The sequence below is a fragment of the Colobus angolensis genome, unplaced genomic scaffold, assembly GCF_000951035.1.
Source record: "Colobus angolensis palliatus isolate OR3802 unplaced genomic scaffold, Cang.pa_1.0 Scaffold160, whole genome shotgun sequence".
NCBI classification, from domain to species: Eukaryota; Metazoa; Chordata; class Mammalia; order Primates; family Cercopithecidae; genus Colobus; species Colobus angolensis.
Genome location: NW_012114711.1, coordinates 6,462,478 through 6,474,094, shown reverse-complemented (window position 1 = coordinate 6,474,094; position 11,617 = coordinate 6,462,478). Strand labels below are relative to the sequence as shown.

Sequence of the window (11,617 nt, the reverse complement as noted above, 5' to 3'; positions counted from 1 at the left end):
TAGCCGGGCATGGTGGTACATGCTTGTAATCCCAGCTACTTGGGAGGCTGAGGCAGGAGAATCGCTTGAACCCGGGAGGCAGAGGTTGCGGTGAGCCAGGATTGCGCCACTGTACTCCAGCCTGGGCAACAAGAGGGAAACTCCATCTCAAAGGAAAAAAAAAGATTACTCTCAAACTGATATAGGCGGATAAGACTTGGAAAGGACACATTCTCTCTAGTATTCTGTAGACCAATTATTAAGGTCTCGCTTAAGGATATGTCTGTCTTCATTTAAAAGGCCTCTGTGGAATGAGATTCCTCTTGGCTCCACTACTTCTCTGGCCCTGTAACCACCTTCACTGGAAGTGGTGAAATGAAAGAAATTCTGGAGATGATTTAGTGCAGTCTCCTCTTTTTCTGTATCAGAATGCCAAGTACTAGAGAGGTTAAGTAATTTGCCTAAACAGCAAATAAGCCACAGACCTGATTGGTTCTAGGTCCCCTGATTTCCGAACTGGTACTCCTTCCCTTATACCAGAATTTCTTCATAGCACATTTGAAACTCAAGCCACCTTCCCTTTCTCCAGTAAAATATTTAATATTCATTTGTTTTTCTTAGAGAAATAAGCATATAGAAAACTAAAAAAAATTTAAAAATATCCATTTGTCTTTTACCTAAATGACACTTCATTTATTGAAAGTACACCACAGAGGCCAGGTGTGGTGACTCATACCTGTAATCTCAGCATTCTGGAAGGCCAAGGTATGTGAATCACTTACGGCCAGGAGTTCAAGACCAGCCTGACCAACATGGTGAAGCCCCATCACTACTAAAAATAAAAAAATTAGCTGGGCTTGGTGCCTGTAATTCCAGCTACTCGGGAGGCTGAGTCATGAGAATCACTTGAACCTGGGAGGCAGAGGTTGCAGTAAGCAGATTGTACCACTGCACTCCAGCCTGGCCAACAGAGACTCCATCTCAAAAAAACAAAAGTATACAACAACCAGAGTCGTGGGGGGCGGGGCGGCAGGAGGGGCATCTTCTGAACACATAGAAATTTCTTTTTAGTAAAAACACAGGTCTCATTGACATAGGACTCTGCAGAAGTTCCTACTTCTTAGCATGTAGAGAGGAGGAGGGGATTGACATCCTGTTGGCATCCCAAGAGAAGATCTCTTACCTGTCATGACTGAGACCAGTAATTGTTAGTCAAAAAGTTAGTTGAAGCTGGAAATCATAAAATGTTACACATATATAGCTTAAACATTTTATTTTAACTTAAAATGTATAAATTCATTCATTTTTCATTTGGAGAGACCAGCGTCTTTTAATTGAAGCAGATCTGCAGACTGGAGATGACTGTAGACTTTCTAGCACTTTCATTGTATATTATCCGCAGTTTATACTGCTGGTTTTTCTTTAATGAGGGATTCTAAAGATAGTCACAAGGCAATTTGAGTGCAGAAATTTTCCAGGTTTGTGTGGTTTTTTTCCTATTAAAGTTACATGTACCTAAGTTGAAAGCAGTTTTTTTATGTCTCAACTTAATGTTCCTTGAAGCAATTTTATTGTTGTACTCATATTTCACTGGTTTTTATAACATTTATATAAATTATGTTGCTGTAATCACAAAACAACTCTGATAAACACGTTGGAAAGAAAAAAAACTAGCTTATGTTAAAAACAAAACTCAGCTGCTGGGAGAACCAGCCACTGCGTATGCAGTGGATCCTGGCCATGTTTAACCAGGTAAAGGAGAACATTCTTTCATCCTTCAAGGCAATTCAAACAGCTTGTACTGCAGACTATTAACATGATCTGTAAGCCACGGGATCAATAATGTTACTGTTTTTATCATTATCAAATCTTATACAATAGTTTGGTAAAGCAAAATTCTTAATTCAGTTTCCTGTAACCTTAAAGAAGAATCAGATTTCTAAAAATTTCCATAGGATGGTATATACTTTTATCTTCATAATATAATTAACAAGTTATTTGTGTTCATGAATCAGGTGAAGGAAATTGAGATTTTGTTTCTAATGAGCTCTAGTAACATAAGAACACTTGACCATAGTTTGACTATAGTAAAATTTTGTAACATTTTCCCAAATCATGTAGACAAATTTTTTGAGTATTTCTAATGAGTTTGCAGGAAGGAAATAAAGTTGGTAGAGTGAGTCTACTATTATCATTAAATTAAACCTAGATACTTTCTAACACACTCAGCTATTTTTCCTTTTAATAAATAAGTAAAATATCAGAATTTCATCCATAATATTTTGTGGTCAAACAGGGGTTATTATGAAAGACTACGTTAGAAGTCTTAAGTATAACTAATAAAGCAGAGACTTTTAATATATTTGACTTTGTCAGTCTGACAGTGTTTTATACTAGCATTTGAATATAGTTACATATTCTACATTTCAAAAGCTACACTCTAAGAGATAGAGCGCCTCACAGGAAGATCGCTCATGCATACAGCCTTCCTGTTTGCACTAGTTCATCAGATATTTGCAATTATGATATTCTTAAGTAGCATTTTGGAAAAGACTTTATTATGACATTTTAAATAACTTTTAAGAATCTAATGTATAGTTTGATCCTCTGTACAGATAAACTTTTAAGAATGTGAAAAGGAATGCATACAGAAAGGTTGCGTGTAATTCTCTAGTGTTATTTTAATTCATCCATGTAAATGCATTCTTGATTTTTCTCTTCCTTTCTCTATTCAAGACTTATGGGAAAGGATAGATGTAAGAGTTAAGCAGCATAAGGAGTGGGGGGATAGAAGAGTTTGGGTATCTAAAGAATGTTTAAGAAATTAGAAGTATCAAGCAGTAGTTAGTTGTATGTTGGTTTTTTAAAACTTTGTTTCATTTATAGACTCTGTATTTATCTGAAATGTGTAGATCTCCCTTTCCATTCCACAGTGACATTGAAAATCCATACCTTAGGCTATCTTTGGTTTTAACTTTGGTATGATTTATGAAATAAAATTATTTTCTGAAAGTTTCTGTATCTTAACATCAGTATATGATGAATGTTTAAAAGATAAAACTTGGAAAATCGTAGTATTTAAAATTATCACTGTTTAGAAACTTATAGTTTGAGTTAGTCGATTTTAGAAATGAATACCATGCTTGGTTCTCTTTATTTTAGAATCCAGCAAGCTAAAGTGCAAATTCTTCCCGAATGTGTGTTGCCTTCAACCATGTCTGCAGTTCAGTTAGAATCCCTCAATAAGTGCCAGATATTTCCTTCAAAACCTGTCTCAAGGGAAGACCAGTGTTCATATAAATGGTGGCAGAAATACCAGAAGGTGAGAAACTAATTTTTTATGCATCTTCAAAAAGTGAAGATAGATTGTTTTTTTCCTGTTTTAAGAAACACAACTCTCATGATTCATTCCCCAGACACCTTGTGTGGCAGTATTCCAGCTACATTTGATCATAGCTGGACCCTCTAAAAACTGCACAGGCAGCTATTTTATGTAAAAGTTTACAAACGCAATAAAATGTCACACAGCTGTAAGATATCCTTGTTATTATGCTTATTGGTTATATTAATCGCTTATGATTTTTAATTCCATGGGAATTGCTTATTAAACTATGATCAAATTAGATGTTTGGCTCTTGAATCAAAACATCCATTATCTTAAGGAAGGGAGGATTTATTTGGGGTAGAGTAGTAGTAGAAAAGTAGAGTCTGTTTTTCTTCTTCCAGATCAGAGAGAAAAGGTTTCTTTTGCTATGTGTTTTAATGAAACACAGTTGAGATCACAAAAATTGACTTGAGACTAGGTGGTCTTTAAAAATGTTGCTTGTTTGGGCACTAATTCCTATGTTATATCCTTTGACTAAATCATAATTGTCACGTGGAAAAAAAAATTGAGGGAGCCTGTTTCTATTCATTTGTGAGATGTGCAGTTTTAAGTATAGTTAATATTTATAATTGCTACCTAAAGAAAAAGATTACTAGTTTCTAAATTTAGAATAATTGGGCTTTTTGAGGTTTTTCTCTTTAATATGGAAAGACAGTTTCCATTGTAACCTTAAAAGTTCTATATTTATCATCCCTTTGTTAAGTGATGAGGATTTAATATTTTAATGCAAATACAGATTTCCAATTTAACGTAAATTATTATGGATAATTAATGAAGTGGACTTATACACTAGTTACTGTACCAAATTTTTATTGCTCTTACTGTAGAATTCCTCCAGTTTTCCGCGAAAACTTGTGCAGAATGGGCACTTGATGAGCATCAGGGTTATAACCAGGTATCTATAGGACTTCCTGGTCTTATCTTTATTTCAGTTAACTGATCTGTTTCATGGTACAGTGTGTTTTGACTAGTGTTTCTAAGGAAGAGTCTAATGAAGATATAATTAGACTGCTTTAAGACTCCCAAACAACCTTGAAACTAGTATTTTTTTAATGTTCAATAATATTGATACTGCCTTTAGTTAACAGGCAGCTTTTGTATAGCTGTGTGTATTAGTCCATTTTCATGCTGCCGATAAAGAGATAACCAAGACTAAGCAATTTACAAAAAAAGAGGTCTGTTGGACTTAAAAGTCCCACATGGCTGGGGAGGCTTCACAGTCATGGCAGAAGGTGAAAGTTGAGGAAGAGCGAGTCATGTCTTACATAGATGGTGGCAGGGAAAAAGAGCTTGTGCAGGAAAACTCCCATTTTTAAAACCATCAGATCTCGTGAGACTCATTCACTATCACAATAACAGCACAGGAAAGACCCACTCCCATAATTCAGTCACCTCCCACTGGGTTCCTCCCATGACATGTGAGAATTGTGGGAGTTACAATTCAAGATAAGATTTGGGTGGGGACACGACCAGATCATATCACCGTGTAATACTTTCTTCCCTATACCAGATACAGACACTTGAAATACGCATTTGCCCTTGTTTCTTTGAACTGTGGGAAATTTTGCTTCCATAGTCATTTTAAATGTTACTGTAGAAATAAGTATGTCAGTGATCACTGTCAGTATGTGGCCCCCAAGGAGTAGATTTAGAATATATTAAGTCATTTAGTGCCTAAAAGTATGTTTGGCACTGGTTTGCTACTGAAATATGTGGCAAGGTAACTGCATCAAGATGTTCCCTATGTGTCATCTCAATATTCACATAGTTGTTTATTTCATATTAGATATTTTTTTTCAGGGGGTACAGGCATACCACGGAGATATTGCAGGTTCAGTTTCAAACTGCTGCAATAAAGCAAGTATCACAATAAAGTGAGTCTCATGAGCTTTTTTGGTTTTCCAGTGCATATAAAAGTTTTATTCACACAATACTGTAGTCTATCACATATATAATAAGATTCTATCTAAAAACCAATGTACATACCTTAAATTAAAAAATGCTTTATTGCTAAAAAATTCAATCATCTGAGCCTTCAGTGAATCATAATCTTTTTTTCTGGTGGATAGTCTTGTTTTGCTATTGATGGCTGCTGACTAATCAGGGTAGTGGTTGCTGAAGGTTTGGGTGACTACAGCAGTTTCTTAAGACAGCAATGAAGTTTGCCCCACAGATAGACTATTCCTTTCACAAAAGATCCCTATGCAGCACTGTTTGATAGCATTTCAGCCACAATAGAACTTTCAAAATTGGAGTCAGTCCTGTCAGAACTTGCTGCTGCTTTATCAACTAAGTTCATGTAATATTCTGAATTCTTCATGTCATTTCAACATTCACAGCATCTTCAGCAGATTTCTTCTCAAGAAACCACTTTCTTTGCTCATCCATGAGAAGCAACTCCTAATCGGTGTTTGATCATGAGATTACAGCAGTTCAGACCCATGTTTGGGTTCCACTTCTAACTTTAGTTCTCTTTTTATTTCTGTCACATCCACAGTTCCTTCCTTCAGTGAAGGCTTGAAACCCTCAAAATTGCCATCCATGAGGGTTGGAGTAAACTTCTTCTGAATTCCTGTTAATGTTGATGTTTTTACCACCTCCCATGAATCATGATTATTCTTAATGGCACCTAGAATGGTGAATCTTTTTCAGAAGGTTTTCAATTTACTTTTTCCAGATCCATCATAGGAATCAGTATCTGTGGCAGCTATAGCCTTACAAAAAATGTATTTCTTAAATAGTAAGATTTGAAAGTCTAAATAACTCCTTGATCCATAGGTCACAGAATGGAAATTTTGTTACCAGGCATGAAAACAGCATTAATCTCCTTGTATATCTCCATCATAACTTCTGGGTGACTATGTACATTGTCAATGAGCAGTAATATTTTGAAAAGAGTCTTTTTTCTGAGCAGTAGGTCGCAACAGCAGGCTTAAAATATTCAGTAAACCATGCTCTAAACAGATGTTCTGTCATCCAGACTTTGTTTCATTTATAGAGCACAGGCAGAGTAGATTTAGCATCATTCTTAAGGGCCCTAAGATTTTTGGAATGGCCAGTGAGCATTGGCTTTAACTTAAAGTCACTAGCTATTAGCCCCTGAAAGGAGATTTAGGGACTTTCTCTGGATTAGGCTTTGGCTCAATGGAAATTTGTGTCTGGTTTGATCTTCTATCGAGACCATTAAAACTTCTCCATATCAGTAATAAGGCTTTTCGGCTTCCACCAGAGTAGCACTTTGTATTCACAGCTTGGCTCTTTGCCCCAGGAGGCCTAGCCTTCGGCCTCTTTCAGCTTTGACATGCCTTTCTCACTAAGCTTTATCATTTTTAGCTTTTGATTTAAAGTGAGAGATGTGTGACTACTCTTCTTTTCACTTGAACACTTAGAAGTCATTGTAGAGTTACTAATTAGCCTAGTTTCAATATTGTTGTGTCTCAAAGTAGGGAAGCCTGAGGAGAGGGAGAGAGATGGAGGGGCTGGTGAGTAGAGCAATCAAAACACATTTGTTAAGTTTACTGTCTTAAATGGGTGCAGTTTGTGGTGCCCCAAAACAGTTACAATAATAACAGCAAAGTTCACTAATCACAAGTCATCATAACATATGACAATGAAAAAGTGTGAAATATTGTGAGAATTATCAAAATATGGCACAGACAGGTAGTTAGCACATGCTATTGGAAAAATGATAGACTTGCTTGAAACAGGGTTGCCAGAATCTTCAATTTGTTTTAAAAAAAAGAAGAAAAAAAGGCAGTATCTGTGAATCGCAGTATGCCTGTATTAAGTATTTGGGTATATAGAATAGTTCTTCCACACCAAGATGGGTTAAAAATTCTTAACCATTAAAAATCCTAAATTAACTCTTCTTTGCAAAGTTCTAAGTATAGGGTGAGAGCAGTGGTAGTTAATTCCTGACTTAAGTGCTCTGTGCAGCTAGTTCTGTGACCTGCCCGTAGGATCCTGCAATCTTAAACCTGAACTTGGGCCAAGCAAATAAGACTGCTATTTTAATTTATTTTTTATGTGAGTTACTGCTTAAATTCTTCCTGTTCTATGGTTAAAGCACCCTGCTTACATTACATTCCAAATTTGTCCCATACAACTGGGTTGCCACTGGCTTAACAAGACAAGAAAACATAGAGTTGCGAAGACCAAAGAAGCATGTATTTGCCTGGGTTCAGATCCTCTGAGCTTTTCCTCTTGTCTTAATTAGCCCTTAGTTATTTTCATATTCAGAGTTGCCAAGGGCTAAAGAGAAGATGCTAAGGAATGAGAAGGCCTAAAAAGTTTTAGGTGATACAAATATCTCCATCCCATATATGTCAGGTTATCTAAAGGGTTCCCTTGTTTAAACCTTGATAGAATTTCTTAGGTTCTGAAATTTGGAATCTAGATCACTAGGCCAAGAGAAACTGCCAGCTGATCTATTTTGGACTCCAAGTGACCTACAAACTCTGTTCTGCTTTAGAGAGACCACTTAGAGCCATTCTGTGTGCATCAAAAAGGAATCTAACAGGGAAAGGGGATGGCAGATATCTTTGGTAGGAACTCCATATGCAGTGGGACCATCTGAGTGGTTTGGCATGCTACACCTTTAGTGGGACGCTAGCTTACCATGGGGCTGGATTATGTAACAGTGCTTGTCTTTAGACAGATACAAGGTTCAATTCATTCCTTTCTTCATAGAGCTTGCTTGTATCTGACTTGTCCATCCCACCATAATCTGAAGCACAGCATATATGTGTTCTGTCTCCATGTCTGAGTAGTAGTTAAAATGGTCAGAGTTGGGAGATGCTTACATAACTGTAAGCTCACTCAAGCTAATAAGGTTGGCACACACTTTTCCTGCAGAAAAGGAACTTAAAGGATCCAGGATTGTAGTCTTCCTGAGATGTATTCAGTTAACCTTGAAACGGCACACAGCATTTGCCATGGAAACCTAAACATCCCAAATGACATGAAATGAAATTATTTAAACTTCTGGAAGTGTTCCTGTGTTATCTACCATTCTGACAAGGAAGCATTAGAGAATATTCAGCACGTGTCTCTCATGAGTAAGGAGTTAGGCCAGTGTAATTAGGAAACACTTTCAAAACCCATTCCATCTAGAGACTTTTCTTGTTCTGGAATTCGAGCTCTGAAACTGTTTGCTGCTTTTCCCATCACAGTGCCTTTCTCTATTCACTGGTTTACTGTAGGGCGATTTGAGAATCCCCCTACAGTAAAAATCCCCCTCAAAAAAAAGAGGAAATTTTGTTTAAACCTGTTTGGAGTATGACTTAAATGTTTCTAAGTATATTCCCTGCTTGCCCAGACCACTTGCTTATTCATATATCAAGGCTTACTGTGTTAATCAGAAAAGAGTTGAGTATGAAATGTTAAGTCAAATGAGAAACAAATAGATATTAAGAAAGTAATTGGTGCTCATCTTTCTGGCCTCTGCTGAACTTAGCCATGGTTGTTCCTGTTTATGGCGTAGAGCAGGGAGGAACTGAGCACGAATTTGGAAGGGCAGGGGCCTCACACATAATCTCTCAGATTAGTGTTTAAATCTCCTCCTAATTTTCTTTATCTAGATACAGATGTTCTTATTCTTTCTTATACAGAAGGATACATACCTTTTTATTAACAGTGTATCTTACAGGAGATTCTTTTGTATTAGTTTATAGAGCATTGCTCATTCTTAAAGCTGCACAGAATTGTTTTGTATGGATACACTGTATAACCAGTCCCATATTGATGATAGATCTGTACTAAATAACATGTACAAATGATCTTTTATATAGGTAAATATTTATGATACCTTTTAAAGAGTGAGGTTGTTGGCTTACAGGGTAAATGCATTTATAATTCTGTCAGTTTTAAAAATAATTTTGAGGCCGGGCACGGTGGCTACGCCTGTAATCCCAGCACTTTGGGAGGCCGAGGCAGGTGGATCATAAGGTCAGGAGTTCAAGACCAGCCTGGCCAAAATGGTGAAACCCCATGTCTACTAAATATACAAAAATTAGCCGGGCATGGTGGTGGGCACCTGTAATCCCAGCTACTCAGGAGGCTGAAGCAGGACAATCACTTGAACTTTGGAGGTGGAGGTTGTGGTGAGCCAATATCGTGCTACTGCACTCCAGCCTGGGTGACAGGGTAAGACTTCATCTCAAATAATAATGATGATGATGATGATGATGAGTTATTTTCAAAATACTTAAGGTGTTTGTACTTATTTTTATTATCATTGTTTCATCATGGCCTCACAGGCAATGTAGTATCAAACCTGATGTTTGCTGATCTGATAAGTGAAATATATTACATTGAAGGTTCAATTTGAATTTCTGAGAGCAAGGGTAAGCATTTTTTTGTAAGAGCAGTTTGTGTTTCCTTTCTATAAAGTATTTGCCCATTTTTCTGCTGGTGTGTTGATTTCTTGGAGTTCTTTGTAAGCTTTATAGTCTCTGTAATTAATGAGTTCCAAACATTTTTCCTAGTTTGTCTTTCGTCTTTTAACTTTGTTTTTGGTGTGCTCTGTCATACAGAACTATTTTTTTTTTGGTGGTGTTCTTATATAGTTTAATTTTTAATGCTTCTGTATTCTAAATCATAGCCAAAAATGACATTCCCATGCAAAGGAATGTCTCATGTTTTCTTGTATACTTACTTGGTTTCATTGCTTTTCCGTGGAAAGCTCTGATCCTTGTGTAGTTGATCCTGGTATAAATTCCACTTTACTTTTTTCCAGATGGCTCCCTGTTGTCCTACTACCACTTTTTGAATAGTCTATGTTTTCCCCCATTGATTTGAGATCCCACCGTTGTCACAGACCAAATTCATGTTTATTTTACTTTTCTTCTCTTTTGGTCTACTTGTGTGCCATTATCATATTGTTGTAAATGTTGGCACTTTATAATCTGTGTAAATAAAAATAGGGCTGGTAAGCCCCTCACTGCTCTTTTGTCAAGCTTTTCAGTGACTACCATTGATGAACATGTCCTTGTGAACTTGAGAATCTGTTTGAACTTGTTCCAGGATAAAAATAATAAGAACAGTAACATTTATTGACTATTTTTATATAAAGAAGAAAAGTCTTGAAATCTTAGGCTATGTATAGTCAGGTGCTTCCTCAGAAAGACTGGTCATTTCCCAGGCATAGATATTGAATGTGCATTTGTGTATCTACCGTTAGCGTATAAGCCTCAGGAGCAGGAAAAAGAGCTTCTCATTCCATTCCAGTTCTTATTACCATGTAGGAATTTGGTTCATGAAAGGAAACAAAAACTGGTAACTTTTTAATTATTTGTATAAATTATTTCTGTCATTTACATTGCTGATTGTAATAGGATTTAACACAGTAAGTGACCACTTTTAGTCACTATATAAAGGAAGTCAGCGGTAGTGATTTACTATTTATGTTTAGCTTTTCACATTACTCTTTCCATTTTCATTGCACTTCAAAGACTCAGTTAAATGGAGTTTCACATTTTGTGAACATTCTACATTGTTGGGAGGCAAAGCTGAAGCCATAGTTATGAGGCTTAAAAATGGAGGACTGTGATAGATTACCTCCAGGTAACAGATTCATTTTAAGGGCTTTTATGCCTGCTTTCAGTAGCAAATCCTGTTCCCAGAGTGAATACTACTTTGCTGGAGAATCAGTCATTGGTCACTTTTAAGTGCCTAAACTTTTTGGCTAGTATTAAAATTTTCTTGAAGTACAACCATTTTATGACATCAATCATGGTGTTGATATATTTAAAGAATAACTATAAATTGCTAGAACTTACCATCCATTTTACCCAGATATAAGACAGGAGCCTTTCCTATTATGCCAGAAAGCTAAATGGGACTCTTAAATTTGAGGATGTTGAAATGTTTTAAATTTTGGCAGTTGCTCTGTAAAAGCTAGCTAATGTTTTCTGGTGTATGTCTCTTCAGTGTGTCTAACATACATCACAAATGTTAAGGATGTATTATGCATATTTGAATCTGTCAGGATGCTCCAGATAAAGAATTTTGGAGGTCTTCTGACCCTGAAAAGAAGCTACCTGAAACTGTAGCTTGCTCATGGGCATGGTGGCAGAGTGAATGCCTGATCCAGTGCATTGCTCTTAATATGCTAGTGTGCCACATTTTATTCTCTTTATACTTGAAATTTATAATTATTTCAGATTCTTTTTCTTGACATGGGTGCCAAATGAAATTACACTTTTGTAGTACACTTTACATTTTTTTTGTATTATAAAAGTAACCATTCTGATA

At 36.4% G+C, this 11,617-nt stretch overlaps 1 protein-coding gene across 2 annotated transcripts in view; it reads left to right on the top strand.

Moving 5' to 3' along the window:
• CRBN (cereblon) overlaps nt 1-11,617 on the top strand; it is a 29,723-nt gene that overhangs the window by 8,753 nt on the left and 9,353 nt on the right. For both annotated transcript variants that reach the window (XM_011937236.1, XM_011937237.1), the window contains exon 5: nt 3,142-3,301. In XM_011937236.1, coding sequence (XP_011792626.1) covers nt 3,142-3,301 — 160 coding nt within the window. The remainder of the gene's footprint in view (nt 1-3,141; nt 3,302-11,617) is intronic.